Source organism: Salmo trutta, chromosome 24, assembly GCF_901001165.1.
Source record: "Salmo trutta chromosome 24, fSalTru1.1, whole genome shotgun sequence".
Taxonomy (NCBI): Eukaryota; Metazoa; Chordata; class Actinopteri; order Salmoniformes; family Salmonidae; genus Salmo; species Salmo trutta.
Window position 1 is genome coordinate 26806428 of NC_042980.1, and position 24343 is coordinate 26830770.

Genomic DNA, 24343 nt, shown 5'->3' on the forward strand with positions numbered 1-24343 from the left:
ATGTATTAGTCCACTGAGACAGGTGTCTTGTGCACCATGACAAAAGAAATCTCGGGCGACCAACAGCCTATCGACAAAATGGGGTCAGCCCTACTAAAATGTAAATGTAATTACATCATCAAGAGAGGATATAGAGCAACCACAATTCCTGTGTTCCCCTCCAGTCTAATGACCTTGTATTTCAGCCAGACAGGAACTGCCGAATTTGTAGGTCAACCTGTATAAATCAGGTTTAAGTGTCTTGTCCCTAAATGACAGCACCGTGTGAACAGCCCATCAGCACTCAGTCACTAGTCACTCCTCACTAAAAGACCTTTGTCTACGCATTTAATACAAAGACCTTTCTCCATCTTCTTCCATCTCTAATTATCTGTGACTGCTATGGTAACAGAGATAGGGTAAAGGATAGTAGGCAAGAGTGAGAGAGAGAAGGGGAGAAAGAGACAGCTAAAAAAGACAGCCTTTCAGAACCCTGGCTTTCAAAGACAATTTGTAGAAATCCAAATAACTTCACAGATCTTCATTGAAAAGGGTTTACTTAAACATTGTCTCCCATGCTTGTTCAATGAACCATAAACAATTGATGAACATGCACCTGTGGAACGGTCGTTAAGACACTAACAGCTTACACACGGTAGGCAATTAAGGTCAGTTATGAAAACTTAAAGACACTAAAGAGGCCTTTCTACTGACTCTGAAAAATACCAAAAGAAAGATGCTCAGGGTCTCTGCTCATCTGCGTGAATGTACCTTAGGCATGCTGCAAGGAGGCATGAAGACTGCAGATATGGCCAGGGCAATAAATTGCAATGTCCATACTGTGATACGCCGAAGACAGCGCTACAGAGAGACAGGACGGACAGCTGATCATCCACGCAGTAGCAGACCACGTGTAACAACACCTGCACAGGATCGGTACAGCCGAACATCACACCTGCAGGACAGGTACAGGATGATGGTCAGATTCGTGTTTATCGTCGAAAGAATGAGCGTTACACCAAGGCCTGTACTCTGGAGCGGGATCGATTTGGAGGTGGAGGGTCCGTCATGGTCTGGAGCGGTGTGTCACAGCATCATCGGACTGAGCTTGTTGTCATTGCAGGCAATCTCAACGCTGTGCGTTACAGGGAAGACATCCTCCTCCCTCATGTGGACCCTTCCTGCAGGCTCATCCTGACATGACCCTCCAGCATGACAATGCCACCAGCCATACAGCTCGTTCTGTACGTGATTTCCTGCAAGACAGGAATGTCAGTGTTCTGCCATGGCCAGCGAAGAGCCCGGATCTAAATCCCATTGAGCACGTCTGGGATCTGTTGGATCGGAGGGTGAGGGCTAAGGGCATTCCTCCCAGAAATGTCCGGGAACTGGCAGGTGACTTGGTGGAAGAGTGGGGTAACATCTCACTGCAAGAACGGGCAAATCTGGTGCAGTCCATAAGGAGATGCACTGCAGCTGGTGGCCCCCCCTTTGTTCAGGGACACATTATTCCATTTCTGTTAGTCACATGTCTGTGGAACTTGTTCAGTTTATGTGTGTTGTTGAATCCTGTTATGTTCATACAAATATTTACACGTTAAGTTTGCTGAAAATAAACGCAGTTGACAGCGAGAGGACGTTTATTTTTTTGCTGATTTTATAAGGAGGAGTGGGGCAGGAAGGGACAGAGTAAACTAGGCCCTACTTCCAAAAGTTATAGTAGTCAAGCCTAAATCTCTTATTACCCAGGTTATGATTGAGGCTCTACAGTCTGAGCTGGACCAAGTGACCAGTAAACAATTACAATCAAGGTCTGGATGACAGCCATGAGAAAATAGAACTGTGGCAGAATCCTGATTGTCTTCATCTCACAATGATGTTTTGGAACACAGCAGCATGTGTTCTAGACTCTATTATAATAGGTAATGTTGATGTAGAAGCGGTGATCAAAACAACCATAGGTTCAGAGAACATGCTCATTAAAATACCACGTTACATAAACATGAACCAAATAGTCTAGTATTTAATTTATTCATGAGCAAAAAGAAAAGAAAAATACAAGCTTAAGAATAACAGTATAGCTATAGTACTATATGAATACAACTAAACTTGGTCATGCACAACTCTATTCCTACACAAAATAACTAGATGGGCACAAACTGATGAATTATTTGGATGTTAAAAGTGACCTAGTAGTAAGCTCACAAAAGCAGCCATTTGATATGTTATACAACTGCTGGCCCTGTGGCTATATAGCACAGTGTACCCATGATATACACCTCAGTGATTCCTTTATAAAGCAGGGAAAAGACAGATGTATCAAAGACGCCTGGGTATATTTTCTTTCACTATTTACTTACACATCATAGCATTATTTTTAACACTTATTTCTTATGGAAGTAGCCAACTTACAATTGCATATGAGACCAAATATATTGCAGAGTACAGGTACATGAGAGCGATCACATAATACTATTTCCACCCACAAACATGTGTACTGTAGGCTGGCCATGAGAAAACATGACCTATCGCACAGCTATTTTAAGGTAACATAAATCACAGGCAGTAAATCACTGCGTTGCATTACATAAAACGTGTAGGTGCATTAACGGTGTGTAGGATGTCTCTAACCTCCTCTCCTCTCTACTGGGGTTCTACTGTAAAGACCACAAGATATTGAAGCTTGTTATTACAATGTCCACAACTGTGACCGTTTAAAAAAATGGGACACTTATGGGAAACAAACTCCTTGATCAGCTAAATCAGTGGGGAACACCCAGTTCCTAAACGAGGGCTTTCTTTGGCCTGGCGAAGATGCAAAACAAGGAAATTAAGATGACAAATGCTTCCCGAGTGACTGAAGAATCCAACAACCCAGCAGACCAGAAACTATTTAGATGAAGCTAAAAGTTTGGATAAACAGCTCTGGAAGCTCTTTAGATTAGATGGCCATGATATGGCAGTCTGGCAGCTAGGGGAAATGTATACTGGTGGAAGGGTACTGGGAGGAGAAGTATTGGAACCTACCGTTTGGCTGTCAGGAAAGGCCATCTTGATCAATTTGTGGGCACACTCCTCAAAGTCCAAACTGTTGAAAGAAGAGAAACTTGTATTCACTATTCATCATGACTTAATAAGAGAATAATAATTAGCCAATAAGTGCATAAGTTTGCATTATCATATTCCAAAAAGCTTTATCATGCCATATGGACTAGGACAGAGTGTCCAGGCACTAGGCAGGGTCATGTCTTTGCTTGGATGGAATTTTAAAAACATCACAGAAAAATAAACTTTCTGCCCTCATGTTTATTTTAGAAGTACATTCAGTACGCATTTAGACTTTATATATCCATAAACAAACATGGGGAAGATGTCTTATTTTGTTGTTTGATCACTTTGGAAAATTCCATCCAACCCAACTGCATTTAGGAAGCAGGCAAAACTGCATTCTGCAGACATGGTGTAAAACTGTGGTAAACACCATGGACCTCTCATTTCATTCATACATTTCCACCAGCATTCTGCATCTATTCTCTAACCGCTGACAAACCCAGACAGACACACTGCTGAGCCAACGTGTCGATCCACGTGCTCCAAAACCACACAACACTAGAAAGAAAACTGTCCCGACCATTTCCTTTACCATGACTAGACAGGGAAATTCTGATAGGACGGTGTTAAACACAGAGGTTGGATAATCCCAGTGACGGTTATATAGCCTTCTTCAATACATGTGACATGTCAAACATGTTATTATATCACATTCATAAAGGACAATACATGTGACATGTCAAACATGTTATTATATCACATTCATAAAGGACAATACATGTGACATGTCAAACATGTTATTATATCACATTCATAAAGGACAATTTGTATAAGCTCCGTTTGAAAGACACCGATCTGCGTGTAACTCCACAGGTTATGCATCAAACCGGCTATATTCACGCATCTGTAGAGGTAAACCGGTAGAGAGCAAAGCCTCATCTAATTTCCTATGTGATCACTTATCAGGGCTCCTAAAGTTCAGTCCTCTCTCCATGTTGATGTTACTGCCTTTCTACCAGCTGGAACAGAACCTTCTCACACTACAGAGCCAAACCCAGATAGGCCAAGTGGAGTTGAACTGGGCCAATGTGAGACACAAATAGCCAAGCCAGCCCAGTTCGATTCAGGTCGGCAAAATGTAAAAAGGCTAAGAGAGAACCAGGACCACAGAACTACCTCTTTCAGACTGAGTACAGTGTGGCTATTTATCATCAGACAGACAAGCCGGCCGGTCCACGGAAACTGATTTGAGTATATCACAGAAATTATGGAAGAATTATGGAAAATGTGACAAACTAGGCTATGACAAAGTACTTACCTTTACTGGAAGGCCACAAATATGCCAAATGTCTATGTCCCCATGCTATACAAACATGCATTGCAGTATGCAAACACATGTAATACAAAATATGTGGGAGGCCTACACTGCACATAAAAATACTCAGCCTGTCTATTAGTGGCCTGAAGACGTTCAATCAGAAACAAGGTTAAAATAGACTGCACACACGTATAACCTCTTATCTGAAAGGGCTTACGAGGAGAGGAGCTTTCAGCATCAACATATGACTGGCCCTGAGGTAGTATGTCTGAGACAGTCGATGGCTATGCACTCTGCTCTTCCAAACATTGCGGTGTGTCTGATAGTATGTGGATTGCTCTGCAGTGTCATCCTTCCACCTACATCGTCTTGAGAGTAAGTCTGCTCTGTTCTCTCCTTCCTACACCAGCTAGAAAAAGACCAGCTCAGATTTAGAGAAGCAGAATCTAAGAAAAATAGCCAACAATGGTTGCCATTCTCTTTGACCTATATGGCCAGGTTTTTTTCATTAGGCAGAAAATTGAAGAAACTGTGATTGGACTACCTAGACAAATGTATTGTTATGGTGTGCTTTAATGAAAAAGACCCAGCGCAAAGAGAGAGAAAACTTCCCAAAAAGATTAAACTAGAGCATGGTGCATTCTGATCCTAGACTTCAGGGCTGCTGCGTATGAATGAATAGCCTACTTCATCACTTGCTGCAGCAGTGTCCCTAATAGCAATGTTTTAGCTAGTCACTAAAACCTGGTTTAAAAACGCCCCCGTCTCTCTGAAAATAGACAAGTCTTTTCCTCTTCAAAATCTACCCCAACATCCCTTAGCACAATGCTATTAAATTCTCCTCTGGAGAAGTCTGCGCCACTAAGAACTTAACCCAATAAAATGTTTTCATGCCAATTAATTATGAATGCGTGCAAAACAAAAAATGTTCATTCAATTAAGAGAAAAAAACATTCCGCAAATACAGCTTTAAATAAACTGCTTTCTTCAAGACTTGTCTATCTGCCGTGGACATGGAGTGATTTTCAGCCATCTAGGTTTGGCCCAGAGGAAAAGTCTACTGCCCCATTTCTGCTGAAAACATCTCTGGATTTGGACCCTTTCCCATTCTGTTTGGTTTGGCAGATCTAGTTTACTTTTCTTAAATGAAAATAACGCATTTAGGCAGCACGGACACACACAAAAAATAAGATGGATTTCAATAAGGGTGATTGAGTCATATCAGTGAACCATTGCAAAAATTATAGCTAACTTGCAGATGCACTCTGTATTCACTCTATAAAACCTGTGAAAAAGTGGGAAAGGGTGAAAATCAGCATTTATCAAAATTAAAATTCATCAAAAAGGGTTTTTTGGCCAAAGCAGGCAGTAAAGTTATGTGCAGAATAATTTGTATGGGGTATGCAATGTAAGTAGTGTAAAAAGAAGCAAGTCAGCCAAGCTAGCAGAATGATGCTGAAATTTGGAGCGAGAGAGGCAAATTGAAGGTTCATTTGAATTTCAAAATGTGATCATTTCACCACTTCACCTGACTTGGGAGGGCTCAGTGACAGCTGGGAAACATAACAGCACGTCTAATCCTTTTGACACACACACACACACACACACACACACACACACACACACACACACACACACACACACACACACACACACACACACACACGACTGAGGTTATAGGAAACACACCATGCTGACCAGATCCTGATACTGGATAAGAAACAGAGGATGGGCTGCAGTAAGTGGGCTGCACAATTCATTGAATTTTAATAGAAATTGCGACGTTGACATGTGCAATACGCAAATCGCAATTTGTTTGTCGTCTCTATCCAGTCACCCTCGCTTTCATGCAGCTGCTTGCTTCCGACACAAACCAAGTCCCGCCCCTTGTCACTCAAGCAGGCACAGCTGGCTGTTAGATTCAGTCACTCAGCTTGAGTCGGCATGCTTCCGTTTGCTTCTTCGTGTCAATCCACGTTTTCTGTATTAGACTATTTGTATCTTTATCTCTGCAAACAGCTAGTTAGTTAAAGCTCCATACCAAGTGCCTCCCCAAAAAAGTGTTAGCTGCTTATGTTAATTTCTCTAATACAGGCTGCTGCCAGTGACTGAGGCCGCATGTTGTTTGTGCAATGACATGTTCTGAGTCAGACGAACATGTGAAGAGCATTCTAAAATCTTGTCTGAATATAACATCTCTATTCAAAATGTATTTCGGGTCTCCTGGGAAACACTTTGGATTCTACCCCGTCACAACTCCTTCTATACGGTCTTTTTTATTTGTTGTCATGCCAAACACCAGCCATATAATTAGAATAGCCTACTCATTCTATTTCTATGACTCCAATGGTTCACATCACACACACAAACTGCCTTCAATTAGGATTCATACGCCTCAGTTTATTCCACATTTTGTTGTGTTACAGCCTGAATTCAATGTTTTTTTCTCTCACCCATCTACACACAATACCCCATAATGACAAATTAAAAATATGTTTTTAGAAATAATACCAATTATATTGAAAATGAAATACAGAAATCTAATTCACAAGTATTCACACCCGAGTCAATACTATGTTGAAGCACCTTTGGCGACGATTACAGCTTTGGTTTCTACCCTGTCACAACTTCTACTATTTGGTATTTTTTATTAGTTGTCATGCCAAACACCAGCCATAACAGCTTTGAGTCATCTTGGGTAAGTCTGCATCGGCTTTGCACATCTGAATTTGGGGATTTTCTCCCACTCTTCCTTGCAGATTTCTCAAGCTCTGTTAAGTGAGATGGGAAGCCGCAGTGACCAGCAATCTTCAAGTCATTCTACGGATTTTCAATGGGATTCAAGTCTGGGCTTTGGCTGGGCCACTCAAGTACTTTCACATTCTTGTTCTGAAGCCATTCCAGCTTTGCCTTGGCTGTATGCATTGTCCTTTTGGAACGTAAACCTTCGCCCCCAGTCTAAGGTCTTTTGCACTCTGAAGCTGCCACCACCATGCTTCATGGTAGGGATGGTGTTAGACGGGTGATGAGCTGTGCCTAGTTTCCTCCAGACATAACGCTTTGCATTCAGGCCAGAGTTACATTTTTGTCTCATTAGACCACAGAATCTTTTGTCTTACACTCTCAGAATATCACGTGCCCTTTTGCAAACTCCAGGTGTGCCGTCATGTGCCTTTCTCAGGAGTGGCTTCCGTCTGGCCACTCCACAGCACTTCACCAATCTGAGCTTTATGGTAGAGTATTGGCCTTCTGGCAGGTTCTCCCATCTCAGCCAAGGAACTATGTAGTTATGTCAGAGTGGTCATAGGTTTATTGGTCACCTCCCTGACCAAGGGCCTTCTTGCCCGGTTCCCCAGTTTGTTTGGTCTAGGCTGGGCAAATACATATTTCTTCTATTTCCCAACTTTTAACACTCCACAAATTGTTTTATACCCTTCCCCAGATATATAGTACCAGTCAAAAGTTTGGACACACCTACTCATTCAAGCGTTTTTCGTTATTTTTTACATTGTAGAATAATAGTGAAGACATCAAAACTCTGAAAAAAACATATGGAATCATGTAGTAACCACAAAAAGTGTTAAACAAATCAAAATATATTTTATATTTGAGATTCTTCAACGTAGCCACCCTTTGCCTTGACAGCTTTGCACACTCTTGGCATTCTCAACCACCTTCACCTGGAATGCTTTTCCAACAGTCTTGAAGGAGTTCCCACATAGGTTGAGCATTTGTTGGCTGCTTCCCTTCACTCTGCGGTCCAACTCATCCCAATCCATCTCAATTGGGTTGAGGTCGGGTGATTGTGGAGGCCAGGTCATCAGATGCAGCACTTCATCACTCTCCTACTTGGTCAAATAACCCTTACACAGCCAGGGGGTGTCATTGTCCTGCTGAAAAACAAATGATAAGCCAGATGGGATGGCGTGTCTCTGCAGAATGCTGTGGTAGCCATGCTGGTTAAGTGTGCCTTAAATTCTAAATAAATCCCTGACAGTGTCAGCAGCAAAGCACCCCCCACACCACCTCCTCCATGCGTCACTGTAGGAACCACACATGCAGAGATCATTCTTTCACCTACTCAGCGTCTCACAAAGACATGGCGGTTGGAAACAAAAATCGCAAATTTGGACTCATCATACCAGTATAATGTCCATTGCTCGTGTTTCTTGGCCCAAGCAAGTGTTCTTATTGGTGTCCTTTAGTAGTGGTTTATTTGCAGCAATTCGACCATGAAGGTCTGATTCACGCAGTCTCCTCTGAACGGTTGATGTTGAGATGTGTCTGTTACTTGAAACTCTGAAGCATTTATTTGGGCTGCAATTTCTGAGGCTGGTAACTCTAATTAACTTATCTTCTGCAGCAGAGGTAACTCTGGGTCTTCCGTTCCTGTGGCGGTCCTCATGAGAGCCAGTTTCATCATAGCGCTTGATGGTTTTTGTGACTGCACTTGAAGAAACGTTCAAAGTTCTTGAAATGTTCCAGAGACTGACCTTCATGTCTTAAAGTAATGATGGACTGTCATTTCTCTTTGCTTATTTGAGCTGTTCTTGCCATAATATGGATTTGGTCTTTTACCAAATAGGGCTAACTTCTGTATACCACCCCTACCTTGTCACAACGCAAGTGATTGGCTCAAACGCATTAAGGAAATAAACACAAATTAACTTTTAACAAGGCATACCTGTTAATTGAAATGCATTCCAGGGGACTACCTCATGAAGCTGGTTGAGAGAATGCCAAGAGTGTGCAAAGCTGTCGTCAAGGCAACGGGTGGCTACTTTGAAGAATTTAAAATATATTTTGATTTGTTTAATACTTTTTTGGTTACTACATGATTCCATGTGTTATTTCATAGTTTTGATGTCTTCACTATTATTCTACAACTTAGAAAACAGTAAAAATAAAGAAAAACCATGGAATGAGTAGGTGTGTCCAAACTTTTTACTGGTACTGTATGCCTCATCACAATTCTATCTTGGAGATCTATGGACATGGTAGTTTCTGCTCTGACATGCACCGTCAGCTGTGGGACCTTACATAGACAGGTGTGTTGAATTGGCCACAGGTGGACTCCCAAGTTCTAGTGACATCAAAGATGATCAAAAGAAATTGGATGCACCTGTGCTCAATTTGGAGCGTCATAGCAAAGGGGTGTGAATACTTAAGTAAATTAGATATTTCTATTTTCAATAAATGTGCTAACATTTCTCAAAATATGTTTTCACTTTGTCATTATGAGGTATTGTGTGTAGAAGGGTGAAAGTAAATGTTTTTATTGAATCAATTTTGAATTCAGGCTGGAACAACAAAATGTGGAATAAGTCAAGGGGTATGAATACTTTAAGGCATATATGCCATTTAGCAGACGCTTTTATTCAAAGTGACTTACAGTCATGCGTTCATACATATTTTTCGTATGGGTTGTCCCGGGGATCAAAGTGTTTTGATCTAAAATGCAATAAAAATTGATCACAATTTTTGTAAACAAATAGATTTTTGGCACATATCGTGCAGCCCTAACACACACACACACAGCACAACTACCCACCTTGACTGGATGGCGAGATAGATGGTACGGCGAAATGCGACTAGGTTGACTTCCGTCTGGTCAAAGATGGTGACCTTCTCTGCTTCTATAAAAGGAAAATAGTACAAAGTTATAAGGATGAAGGAGGGTTATATTGATTGTAACACTGTCAGGTGTTGTCATGCTATCGGTCTCCACACAGAGGTCAATCGGTTTGTCTCACTCATTTTTTGGGGAGTTATTTCCATTTCTCAAGCATGGCGTTGCCAACGCCAAAGTCGTGTGTTTGAGTCCCGCAAGATACTAAAGATGAATGCACTTACTGAAGTCGCTGTGGATAAAAGTGTCCAAGTGGCATGTATTATAATAACAAAACTGGGGTCATTCAAATTGATACAAAGTTTAATGAATAGAGTGCCGAAGTGTTCTGACAGACCATCTAGGAGAGAGCAGTCAGTGAAACGTAAAAGCATTGACCGATCTCTGGCTTGCCATGGGATAGCATGGAGACACTGAGAAATGACCCTGTGCATCCCCAAATGGCACCCTAATCCCTATATAAGGGACTACTTTTGACTAGAACCCATTATAGTGCATTATATAGGGAATAGGGTGCTATTTAGGATGCACACAGAGATTCAGAGGTCTCCTTCCTACCTAATGGTCTTGGTATGCAGTGCATTTCCTTTGCAGTACTGAGCCACTGGGGATGATGAGATTTCTGGGGCAGATTACCTCTGGGACCATCAAGGACAGCCAAGGCCACCACTATAACCACCACTGTCCCCAAGTTACCGCAGTACAGAGGACAGAACACGTCACTGAACTGAGCACTGTTAACATAACAGTATCCTTCCTCTTGTCACATGTTTAGGGTTTTGAACCATTCTCTTTGTAATTGTTGAATGTCAGTGTCCTTCTGTGTTAATCTGTGATTTTTCAAATCAATAAGATGTTGCATGCATACCCTCTCCACCCTCTTCCCCCTCCTTTTCTCCATCATTATCATCATCATCTTCATCATCATCACTTCCATCGGCATCCTCTCCAGAGTCGCTGCTGCCCTCATCCAGGATCTCTGTGGGGGAAAGAGATGGTCATATGACATACTGTACACTAAAACACATTACTTTCTCCAACATCTGTATTTATTTAACCAGGTATGTCATGGAGAACACCATCTTTTACAATATCTGAAATTATGGCACAGTATGGTGGAATTCAGTTGATCATACAGACTTTATACGCTGTAGTAGCTGCAACAATAGCTAGGTAGCTGCCAGACAACAATAACCTATTACACATTAAACCATATTCAGTTCAAAGTCAAATGCTGTGCTTTGCCTTAAGGCAATCACTAGCATTGTGATCCATCTAGCAACTCACCCTTTTTAATTGCTTTGTACTTCTCCTCGTTCTCCAAGAAGTCTGTATCCATCTTAAAGACATCTGCAAGATACAGAACATTATTGTTTTTAATAGCAACCATTCGTTTGCAATTACTACATTCCAGAGCAATTAAAGTCATTGCAAATGAGCCACAATCAGAAGTAATTACCCATAAAAACACACTCATTGTGTATTAGGATGCATTTCATATCAGAGCTTAAAGTGATAATGGCTTTCTTCCCTTCTCTTGCACCCTGAAGGGATGCTTGTATAGATTTTCCAATTAGGACAAGTGTGTATGTGCTGAAGCTACAGAAAATATGTTCATCATCTGTTGAATTGAACAAACATAAATAGAAGCGGAATCTTAATGTCAGTCTGAAAATATAACCCTCTTTTACGAGAGAGCGAGGGAGTGAGATAAAGAGGGCAGAGGCGAACGCTGCGATTTCTCTCCTCTCAGAGAACATCATTCCACACTGGGACATCTATAGAGAGACTGATAGAGGAAACCCCCAGCTATACCAGTATAATTAGCTCAGAATCCTTAGGGCCCTAAAGGACAGCAGGTGAATTGACTGAATAATGGGACAGGGTATTCTCTCTCCCCTGGCAATGAACAGTCATGCTGAAAACTAAGCCATCACAGATATGGCTCAATCCGATTTTCTTAACATGTTCTCTTCTCCCCTTCATTTACACAGATTTGAATAGTCTTGATAGTTGAAAACCACATGGTGGAAGCTAACCATTGGCTGGCTTTCACATTGTCAGTTATTTTAGAACAGTGGGGTAGGGTAAGGATAGGACTGTTGTGGGGTAAGTAGGGTAAGGATAGGACTGTTGTGGCGACCATATTACTGCCACACCGGCAGTCACGAGTCAGTCAAATTCCACATCAAATCAAATTTTATTGGTCACATACACATGGTTAGCAGATGTTAATGCGAGTGCAGCGAAATGCTTGTGCTTCTAGTTCCGACCGTGCAGGAATATCTAACAAGTAATCTAACAACTTCCTTACACACAAGTGTAAAGGAATGAATAAGAATATGTACATATAAATATATGGATGAGCGATGGCCGAACGGCACAGGCAATATGCAGTAGAGGGTATAGAGTACAGTACATACATATGAGATGAGTAATGTAGGTTATGTAAACATTTTATAAAGTGGCATTGTTTAAAGTGACATTTATTACATCCAATTTTTTATTATTAAAGTGGCTAGAGATTTGAGTCAGTATGTTGGCAGCAGCCACTCAATGTTAGCGATTGCTGTTTAACAGTCTGATGGCCTTGAGATAGCTGTTTTTCAGTCTCTCGGTCCCAGCTTTGATGCACCTGTACTGACCTCGCCTTCTGGATGATAGCGGGGCCTTCCTGTGACATCGGGTGGTGTAGGTGTCCTGGAGAGCAGGTAGTTTGCACCCGGTGATGCGTTGTGCAGACCTCACTACCCTCTAGAGAGCCTTACGGTTGTGGGCGGAGCAGTTGCCGTACCAGGCGGTGATACAGCCCGACAGGATGCTCTCGATTGGGCATCTGTGAAAGTTTGTGAGTGTTTTTGGTGACAAGCCAAATTTCTTCAGCCTCCTGAGGTTGAAGAGGCGCTGTGGCGCCTTCTTCAACACGCTGTCTGTGTGGACCATTTCAGTTTGTCCGTGATGTGTACGCCGTGGAACTTAACTTTCCACCTTCTCCACTACGGTCTCGGTGTGGATAGGGAGGTGCTCCCTCTGCTGTTTCCTGAAGTCCACGAGCACCTCCTTTGTTTTGTTGATGTCGAGGGTGAGGTTATTTTCCTGACACCACACTCTAGGGCCCTCCCCTCCTCGTCGATGTTGGTAATGAAGCCTACCACTGTAGTGTCGTCTGCAAACTTGATGATTGAGTTGGAGGCGTGCATGGCCACGCAGTCATGGGTGAACAGGGAGTACAGGAGAGGGCTGAGAACGCACCCTTGTGGGGCCCCAGTGTTGAGGATTAGTGGGGTGGAGATGTTTCCTACTCTCCCCACCTGGGGGCGGCCCGTCAGAAAGTCCAGGACGCAGTTGCACAGGGCGGGGTCGAGACCCAGGGTCTCGAGCTTAATGACAAGTTTGGAGGGTACTATGGTGTTAAATGCTGAGCTGTAATCGATGAACAGCATTCTTACATAGATATTCCTCTTGTCCAGATGGGTTAGGGCAGTGTGCAGTGTGATTGCGTCGTCTGTGGACCTATTGGGGCGGTAAGTGGGTCTAGGGTGTCAGGTAAGGTAGAGGTGATATGATCCTTGACTAGTCTCTCAAAGCACTTCATGATGACGGAAGTGAGTGCTACGGGGCGATAGTCGTTTAGCTCAGTTACCTTAGCTTTCTTGGGAACAGGAACAATGGTTGCCCTCTTGAAGCATGTGGGAACAGCAGACTGGGATAGGGATTGATTGAATATGTCCATAAACACACCAGCCAGCTGGTCTGCGCATGCTCTGAGTATGCGGCTAGAGAGCCTTGCGAGGGTTAACATGTTTAAATGTTTTACTCAAAGTTGGCTGCGGTGAAGGACACTGTATGTGGCACTGTCTTGTCCTCAAAGCGACCAAAGAAGAAGTTGTTTAGTTTGTCTGGGAGCAACACGTCCGTGTCCGCAACGGGGCTGGTTTTCTTTTTGTAGTCCGTGATTGACTGTAGACCCTGCCACATACGTCTCGTGTCTGAGCCGTTGAATTGCGACTCAACTTTGTCTCTATACTGACGCTTAGCTTGTTTGATTGCCTTGTGGAGGGAATAGCTACACTGTTTGTATTTGGTCATGTTTCCGGTCGCCTTGCCATGATTAAAAGCATTGGTTTGTGCTTTTATTTTTTTGCGAATGCTGCCATCAATGAACAGTTTCTGGTTGGGGAAGATTTTAATAGTTACCATGGGTACACCATCACCGATGCACTTGCTAATAAACTCGCTCACCGAATGAGCGTGTTCATCAATGTTGTTGTCCGAGACTATCCAGAACATATCCCAGTCCACGCGATCGAAGCAATCTTGAAGCGTGGAATCAGATTGGTTGGACCAGCGTTGAACAGACCTGAGTACGTGCGTTTCCTGTTTTAGTTTCTGTCTATAGGCTGGAAGCAACAAAATGGAGTCGTGGTCAGATTTGCCGAAAGTGCGAGGGAAGGCTTTGTATGCGTCGCGGAAGTTAGAGTAGCAATGATCCAGAATTTTGCCAGCCCGGGTCGCGCATTCGATATGCTGATAAAATTTAGGGAGCCTTGTTTTCAGATTAGCCTTGTTAAAATCCCCAGTTACAATAAATGCAGTCTCAGGCTATGTGGTTTCCAGTTTACATAGAGTCCAATGAAGTTCTTTCAGGGCCGTCGAGGTGTCTGCTTGGGGGAGGGGTATACACGGCTGTATATTATAATCGAAGAGAATTCTCTTGGTAGATAATGCGGTCGGCATTTGATTGTAAGAAATTCTAGGTCAGGTGAACAAAAGGACTTGAGTTCCTGTATGTTATGATCACACCACGACTCCTAAATCATAAGGCATACACCCCTGCCCTTCTTATTACCAGAGAGATGTTTGTTTCTGTCGGTGCGATGCGTGAAGAAACCGTGTGGCTGTACCGACTGATTATGCATCCCGAGTGTGCCATGTTTCCGTGAAACAGAGAATGTTACAATCTCTGATGTCTCTCTGGAAGGCAACCCTTGCTCGAATTTCGTCTACCTTGTTGTCAAGAGACTGGACATTGGCGAGTAGTATACTCGGGAGCGGTAAGCCCGTCTACGGAGCCTGACCAGAAGACCACTCCGTCTGTGGCGTTGTTGTTTTGGGTCGCGTACTGGGATCAGATCCATTGTCCTGGGTGGTGGTCCAAACAGAGGATCCACTTCGGGAAAGTCGTAATCCTGGTAAGTTGACATTGCTCTTATATCCAATAGTTCTTCCCGGCTGTATGTAATAAGACTTAAGATTTGCTGTGGTAACAGTGTAAGAAATAATACATAAAAAAACAAAAATACTGCATAGTTTCCTAAGAAAGCGAAGCAACCGTCTCTGGCGGCGCCATTTCACACACGTTTAGTCACAGTAATTAAGCTTCTCCAAGCTCTGATGCTGCTGCTGGTCATTAGTAGCCTACCAAACTTGCTAACTGCCAGGTAGTCAGCACTCTATTGTTCCTTTAACCACTATGACATAAATGCAAATGTATAGAAAATCTAATCAAACACTTCATGAGAGCCTATGAGCTCATGTTGCGCAACATTTCTAAAGGCTATGCAATTGCGGGAGAAAACAGTGACAGCCGCTAATAAAAAGAGGATTCCATCAGCTTTCTATAGGCTAGGCCTACTATATTTATTTCTCAACTTTCCTAATATTAAGCACATTGCTTATATTTCCAACAGGAGTAAAGCCAACGTGAAAATAATCAATGGGGAAAAGTGTCCTCCATTCGGTATTTAAGTGCATAGATTACATGTATTTTTTTCCCCGCTGCCCGTTTCGAGACAGGTGCATGATAATGGTCCATTCTAAATTAAATGTCAGACATATGATTTAGTATATGTAAAGACAAGATTAAATCAAGAATAGTCTGATGGGTGACAATATTACAATATCACTTGTGAATTATATATTATCACTTGTGAATGATGCCCAGCATAAGGTAAGAAACAATGCCTTCTTTGGGCAACTTTTTTGAATCAGTCGCACACCTTTTTGAATAGCCTAGCCCATGTGCCTATATGTTTTAATAAGGTTTGTATCACAACTAAAGTGGCCAAATAACTTCTTAAAATGAAGCACATTAATCCGCTTTACAAGGGGTGTAGAGCCTAACTGGCATACATAAGCAGCGTGTGAGTTTCAAGTTTGGGGAAGATAATTTCCCCCATAAAAATGCACCTTCATAATAAAAGCATTACATGCATAACTGCATTTGCGGTCACTTTTGCTAATGGTGTTTTCTGCTAATGGAACATTCACGCTTATAGCCTACTACCATGTGCACATTGCTGCGCTTATAATGTGAAGAAATTGCCTAGTAGCTTACCAACATTTGAAGATAAATACTCTGATCTGTTGAGTCAGCCTCATTGCTTTTAAAAGTTTTTTTGATGCTAATGGATGTATTAATTTGGGATCTATCGCATCCCACAACTATGTTTGAAATATGTGTTCCTCGCACAGAATAGGTAGACCTTTGTACTACGGGGAATAGTAGATTGACATAGGATAGTGATTTTGCTGTTCGTTAGGCCTACTCATCTTGTTAGCTGACGAAAAGTAAATGTGGACAATTCTTCCAATATCTTCAATATGCACCTCGGAATTGGATAAGGACGTGCGCAGTTGTATCCCCGATGTGTCGGTCTTCACTTGTAGCCTGTGAGAAAGACCCGATCACGTGACGGAGAGCCATGTAAGTGAAAGGCGCTTTGGATTGCACAGCACACTCAGGGAGAAGTGCACAATGCAGCACTGGACCACAAAAGGCATGGATTTTTTTAGGGTGAATTACAGCCACAAAGGGGAAGCCACCGTGAAATTCAAGGCATTATCAAGTGCTTGTCAAATTGTGAATGAGAGACTACTGGTGTGTTCAGCCTGCCCAAAAAACAAAGCAGAGCTCATGCCTTTCAAGCCACGTTTTTCAAATCATCATTAGTCTCATCATGCAGCCTTACAACATTAAAATCTAAACACGTAGCCCAACATTTGTAGAACTACTAAAGTTACATTAATAACTCCAAATGAAGCATATAGGAGTACCTATTTCTTTGTTAACCGCTCAACACATAGTAGCCGCATGTGAGCACTCCCTCAAATCATTGAGAAAATATTTATATTTTATTCAGCTTTGTTCAATTGTATTCTTCAGACTATAAAATAATGCCATGGAATTCTAAGCAAATCTTGTCTGCTAAATGAACTAGTGTAGCCCACAGCCATTTGTCATAGCCACATCAGGACAACTCATAGTATGCTATTCTGTTCTTCTGAAATAGACTACATTTTCCTCATATCATGCTTCTTTAGACCTGTCTAAAATAAATAGATTTAATGTGGAGGTGACTTTTTAAAATGTCTTGTAGGCTGTGTGTGGAAGCCAACAGATGCTAAATGTGTTTATGTTAATTAACTGTCAATTACCATGAGGACGACAGTTATTTGCTTGACAATCACCGGCTGACGAAATGTCGTGACCGCCACAGGCCTAGGTGAGGACAATTTGTTTTTTTTATAAAGTCTTGGCTGGTTAGGCCTACAGTATGTGAAAGCCTGGTACTACCTTACTCAGGATATCTTCTTGGCTGTAGTCATCCTCTAGGGGCAGCATGGGTGTGAACTGTCCCTACTAGGGACTCCCTACTAGAGGCTCCGGAGTGGCGCAGCGGCCTAAGGCAATGCATCTCAGTGCTAGAGGTGTCACTACCGACACCCTGGTTCGTATCCAAGCTCTATCACGACCGGCCGTGATTGCGAAACCCATTGGGCAGCCCACAATTGGCCCAGCGTCGTCCGGCTTTGGCCGGTGTAGGCCGTCATTCTTAACTGACGTGCCTAGTTAAATGAAGGTTAAATAAATAAAAAATAAATATATATATTCTATACACAGGGCCACTCAGTAGCCAGTTTATTTGGTACACGACGCCGTTCACAAAAATGGTTCTCTCCCACAGACAGTGAGTCACGTGGCCTGCTATATAAAGCAGGCAGGCAGGCATCAATTAAAAACAGTTACTGCTCGATTAAAAACAAGTGCCAAGTGATCGTCTAGTATCTCAGAAACGTCTGGCCTCCTGGGCTTTTCACGCACGACAATAATGAGAAACAAAAAAACATCCAGTCAGCGGCAGTGCTGTGGCTAAAAACAGCTTGTTGATGAGAGGTCGAAGGAGAATGGCAAGAACAATGCAAGGTAAGAGGCGGGCCACAAACAGGCAAATAACGGCACAGTACAACAATGTGTGCAGAATGGCATCTTGGAACGCACAACTTGTCGGTCCTTGTTACAGATGGGCTATTGTAGCAGACGACCATACCAGGTTCCACTCCTATCGGCTAAAAACAAGAAGTGGCTCCAGTGGGCACGCCATCACCAACACTGGACAATTGAGAAGTGGATAAACATTGCCTAGTCAGACAAATCCCAGTTCCTGTTGCGTCATGCTGATGGCAGAGTAAGGATTTGGAGTAAGCAGCACGAGTCCATGGCCCCATCATGCCTGGTGTCAACGGTACAGGCTGGTGGCGATGGTGTGGGGAAGGTTTCCTGGCTCACGATAGGTCCCTTGATAACAATTGAGCAACGTTTGAACGCCACACCTTGTAGAATCGATGCCCCGAAGAATTCAGGCTGTTCCGGTGGCAAAGGGGGTCCGACCCGGTACTAGATGGGTGTACCTAATTAAACATTATAATCTGTAGCATCTTACTGAGTATATCTTCTTGGTTGTAGTCGTCCTCTAGGGGCAGCATGTGTGTGAACTGATCTTCTTCCTCCACCAGGTCCAGCCCCTCTGGGACGATAGGGTGGTCCTTAAACCCATCCTTCCTGATGGCAAACATCACTTCGATCATGTACTGCACCCGCTTGTCAATCTCTGACTCGTGAAGGATGTTGCGCAGTCGCTCGAAAATGGCTGAAAACAGAAGAGACAGTGTTTGAATTAGATAACAAGCGAAATGGGACATAAGAACACCAGAGAAATAAATCAAATAAATCCCTTGATTTCTCTGAATGAGCTGTGATGGAGTGCTAAAAGGATTCTGTAGCTGTGATGGAACTAATGCTTCCTTTTCACAAGCCTGGTCAAACTGTAAGAGCGGACGTGTTCTGCATAGCCATGGACCAGTAATGCCCCTAGGGGAGACCTCGGTGTATAGCTATGTACCATTGATGCCCCTAGGGGAAACCTCCGTGAGTTTGAGGCCACACTCCTTGAGGAAGCTGATGGACACCTCCACGCTGTCGTCTGTAGGTCTCTCCAGGAGCAGAGTCAACATCTCCAGACACAAGACCTCATGGGCCACATTCTGATTGACGAGGTGAGCAACAAACTTTGATGCCGTGAGACATTGTGCCTGGAAAAAAAAAAGAATACAAAATGTATTACAAAGAGTTAAACAGCTGAGCTCTGAACTTCTCCATAATATGTATCAACGTTATATGTATAAATGAGGCAGGAGTGACTGAAGTAGCTGAAGCAGTCACCGTGTCTTTCCATCACATCGTTATGATGTCAAAACTAAACAAGGCAGCAGCTAGTCACCTTGTCGTTCCTCCGGTAGCCCTTGCGGAAGTTAAGGATGAGTCTCTTGAGGATGAGCTCTCCTATCTGAGGGAACTTAGAGTTGATGATGGCTACCACTGCAGCATAGACGTGGGTGAAGGTGGCAGAAGCACTCTGGGCCTGCAGGGTGGACCTGGCCAGGAGACCTCTGGAGAATGGACACACACAGGCGGAGCAGACAGAGACACGGACCGACAGACATGGATACGAGACAGACATACAGACAGACAGACGGACGGACAGACAAACACACATTAGTGATCTTCACTTAAAAATGACTTAACCAAAATAATCCATGTCTCAAAGCTAAAAAAGTAATACATTTGATTGATAAATCAAGCTGGAGCAATTACCTGCCCCTAACAATGTTCTCCTGCAGCAGTTCCTGAATGATCATGGCGATGTTGGACACATTCACCTTGTTGATCAGACCGTTGATGGACTTCTTCAGAGCCTCCCAGCTCATTCGCTGGTACGCCAGACTGGAAACAGGAGAAAAATCCTTATCAAATGTATTCATATAGCCATTTTTACAACAGCAGTCAAAAGGCAGTTATACAGTAACGCAGCCTTACAGCTGCATGCTGAGTTGACTCAGCTCATTTCAGAATGGTGAGTGCAGCAGGGATGTGTGCAACCAAGTAATAATAACAGTACATGCTAACAGTGCATTTCTACAACACACTTTCCACAAAGCAGAACATATTTCAAATTCCTTTCCAAAGCAAAAAAGTCAGTACCTACACAAGACTACCGCAAAACAATTATCTAATTTATAACACCTTCAGCCTGGTTAATAGACATATCTGCTTTTCCCAGTTCCACCGATAAATAAATAAAGCTGAAGTCGGAAGTTAACATACACCTTAGCCAAATACATTTAAAACACAGTTTCACAATTACTGACATTTAATCCTAGTAAAAATTCCCTGTTTTAGGTCAGTTAGGATCACCACTTTATTTTAATAATGTGAAATGTCAGAATAATAGTAGAGAGAATGACTTATTTCAGCTTTTACTTCTTTCATCACATTCGCAGTGGGTCAGAAGTTTAAATACACTCAATTAGTATTTCGTAGCATTGCCTTTAAAATGTTTAACTTCGGTCAAACGTTTTGGGTAGCCTTCAACAAGCTTCCCACAATAAGTTGGGTGAATTTTGGCCCATTCCTTCTTACAGAGCTGGTGTAACTTAGTCAGGTTTGTAAGCCTCATTGCTCGCAGACGCTTCTTTAGTTCTGCCCAAAAATGTTCTATAGGGCTGAGGTCAGGGCTTTGCGATGGCCACTCCAATACATTTACATTTTACTCATTTAGCAGACGCTCTTATCCAGAGCGACTTACAGTAGTGAGTGCATACATTTTTCATACTGGTCCCCCATGGGAATCGAACCCACAACCCTGGCATTGCAAGTGCCATGCTCTACCAAGAGAGCCACACGGGATACCTTGACTTTGTAGTCCTTAAGCCATTTTGCCACAACTTTGGAAGTATGCTTGGGGTCATTGTCCATTTGGAAGACCCATTTGCGACCAAGTTTTAACATCCTGACTGATGTCTTGAGATGTTGCTTCAATATATCCACATCATTTTCTTCCTCATGATGCCATCTATTTTGTGAAGTGCACCAGTCCCTCCTGCAGCAAAGCACCCCCACAACATGATGCTGCCACCTCCGTGCTTCACGTTTGGGATGGTGTTCTTCAGGCTTACAAGCCTCCCCCTTTTACCTCCAAACATAACGGTGGTCATTATGGCCAAACAGTTCTATTTTTGTTTCATCAGACCAGAGAACATTTTTCCTAAAAGTACGATCTTTGTCCCCATGTGCAGTTGCAAACCGTAGTCTGGCTTTTTTGGAGCAGTGGCTTCTTCCTTGCTGAGCGGCCTTTCAGGTCATGTCGATATAGGACTCGTTTTACTGTGGATATAGATACTTTTGTACCCGTTTCCTCCAGCATCTTCACAAGGTCCTTTGCTATTGTTCTGGGATTGATTTGCACTTTTCGCACCAAAGTACGCTCATCTCTAGGAGACAGAACACGTCTCCTTCCTGAGCGGTATGACGGCTGCGTGGTCCCATGGTGTTTATATTTGCATACTATTGTTTGTACAGATGAACGTGTTACCTTCAGGCATCTGGAAATTGCTCCCAAGGATGAACCAGACTTGTGGAGGTCTACAATTATTTTTCTGAGATCCTGATTTCTTTTGATTTTCCCATGATGTCAAGCAAAGAGGCACTGAGTTTGAAGGTAGGCCTTGAAATACATCCACAGGTACATCTCCAATTGACTCAAATTATGTCAATTAGCCTATCAGAAAAGCTTCTAAAGCCATTTCATAATTGTCTATAATTTTCCAAGCTGTTTAAAGGCACAGTCAACTTGGTGTATGTAAACTTCTGACCCACTGAAATTGTGATAGAGTAAATTATAAGTGAAATAATCTGTAAACAATTGTTGGAAAAATGACTTGTGTCATGCACAAAGTAGATGTCCTAAACAACTTGCCAAAACCATAGTTTGTTAACAAGACATTTGTGGAGTGGTTGAAAAACAAGTTTTAATGACTCAAACCTAAGTGTATGTAAACTTCTGACTTCAACTGTGTGTGATATATATATATATATATATATTCATGTGATGCTTTATTCAGGGACCCTAGAATAGGCTCAGAGTGTACCTGTGTGTATGTGTGGACGTGCTGTGTGTGTGTGTGTGTGTGTGTGTGTGTATGCATGTGCGTCTGTGCACGTGCTGAGTGTATGTATGTGCTTGACGGCTCTGTGAGGAAAGAAGGATAGCAGGCCAGGCTAACTCCTTCGTTGCCCTGCTCTGCTCCAGAAGATCTCATTGAACCAATCACTACTTCATTATCTTCGCCACCTTTTCTGTGTCCCAAATAGCACCCTACTCCTGACCAGGGCCCAAGGCACTCTGATGAAAAGTAGTACACTACATAGGGAGTTGGGTGCTATTTGGGACGCAGAACCTCGTCTCAGGGTACTCGGACTCAAGGCGCCAAAATGCTATTCCAAGAAATGACAGGAAGGTGACTGAAAACACCTTGAACTACAGATAGTCTATGTCCGAAATAGCATCCAAGTCCATATAGTACAACGCAGGGATTCCCTATATAGCACTACATAGGGATTAGGGTGCCATTTCAGACACAAAAATAGATATTCACGCCGCTCTCAGAGAATCAGCTGTTCATTTTAGCCTCTAGCTTCAACACCGAGCTCCCACCAGACCAAAAATGATTATCTATTGTGTTGCCATCAACTTACTAGACAGCATCTTAGAATAACTTCATTTAGGGCATTCTTTTATATTAGAAATATGATAATGTTTCATTATTTGATCGTAGTCTTGAGTTTGACTTCACCATCCATGAGTATTTGTTCTGTGATGACAGGCAGATATAGAATCCATAGAATGGACAAAGCCCCTCAGACCACAGCAATCTAAATGGGAATGTCCATTCTAATAATTATATTTCTATGTTTTCAGACAACAGCTTAACTCACCTGCTCTTGTCAGTGATCTGGGCCTGCATCATGCGCAGTTTGGCCGGGGGGATGTAAGCTCCACCAGTCCTGGTCAGGATAGGGTCCAGTTCCTCCTTCTTCTTCTTCACTGGTGGTTCCTCTGCAGCAGGGTCTTTCTGGGCTGGGGAGGGCGACCGGCCTCTCCTCCTGAACTCAGCCTCTCTGTCACGACTCGACTGGCGCTCATAGTATCGGTCCCTGTTACGATCATCCTCCCTTGACCTGTGGTTGAGGCAAGGGCAGGTCAATATATCAGTACTTTGGAGATCTTTTTAAGAATGGAGCTTGGGCTAGTCTAAATGTGGCCTACCCTAAATTAGCTGTAAACATGATACAGAACAATCATATTTAGAAAGCCCTTTTTACATTCATCACAAAGTGCTTCACAGTAACTTAGGCCCCAAAGAACAAGCAGAAGTGGCAAGGAAATACCTCCCCAGAAGGAAACCTCAAGTGGAAGCAGCCAAACTATGCCGTGTTCTGTTTCCGTACCTGCCATAACCTCCTCCACCGTGGCGCCGGTCCCTCTCCCGACTTCTGGAACGGGACCTAGAGCGGGAACTGTGAGAAACAGATGATGTAGGGTTGCAAAATTACAGAGACTTTCCCAACGTTACCAGGTTCTTCATAAATACCAGTTGAAGGATTCCCAGAATCAGGAGGGAAGGCCTGGAGAGTAAGGGATGACCTATAGCTCTCATCTGCAGGTTAACAGAGATAGTCACTCACATGTCATCTGGGGTGGGGCTCCTGCCTCTGTTCGCACTCTGGTCATCTGGACCACGCTGGAACACAATGTCAAAATCCCCCATCTGGTCAGTGTCGACCAACATTACCACATTGCAAACTTTTGTAATCGCATAACGTTAACAATATGTACGAATATCAGTTGAGGGTTTGTTTCTCAGACGAAACCTAGTCCTCAACTAAAAAGCATGGCCAATAAAAAATCTCCACTGACAGTAGGGCTGGGCAGTATACCGTATTTCACGATACACCGGTAGTGACGCACGGACCGGTTTGGGTTTTTACTTAACCTTCTATAATGGTATTTGAATGTTTGGTGTGTTAAATGTGATATGCCGACCCCATGTGCAACGTCCATAGTTTACTTTGCTACTTCAGTCATGTCTCTCGCTTTCCACACAGACCTAGAACCCGCCCCGTCACTCAAGGACCATATTTTATATGGATTATACGGTCCCCTAGGACACATTTAACACTTTGGTTC

At 43.0% G+C, this 24343-nt stretch overlaps 1 protein-coding gene across 1 annotated transcript in view; it reads right to left on the reverse strand.

Moving 5' to 3' along the window:
• Positions 1-24343, reverse strand: part of LOC115160999 (pre-mRNA-splicing factor CWC22 homolog) — a 56799-nt gene that overhangs the window by 22009 nt on the left and 10447 nt on the right. Inside the window, exons 5-15 of the mRNA XM_029711628.1 lie at positions 23842-23897; positions 23605-23673; positions 23092-23334; positions 19912-20040; positions 19538-19706; positions 19160-19349; positions 18701-18907; positions 11265-11327; positions 10846-10956; positions 9900-9984; positions 3007-3067 (exon numbers count right to left, since the gene is read on the reverse strand). Of these exons, the coding sequence (XP_029567488.1) occupies positions 3007-3067; positions 9900-9984; positions 10846-10956; positions 11265-11327; positions 18701-18907; positions 19160-19349; positions 19538-19706; positions 19912-20040; positions 23092-23334; positions 23605-23673; positions 23842-23897 (1383 nt within the window). The remainder of the gene's footprint in view (positions 1-3006; positions 3068-9899; positions 9985-10845; positions 10957-11264; positions 11328-18700; positions 18908-19159; positions 19350-19537; positions 19707-19911; positions 20041-23091; positions 23335-23604; positions 23674-23841; positions 23898-24343) is intronic.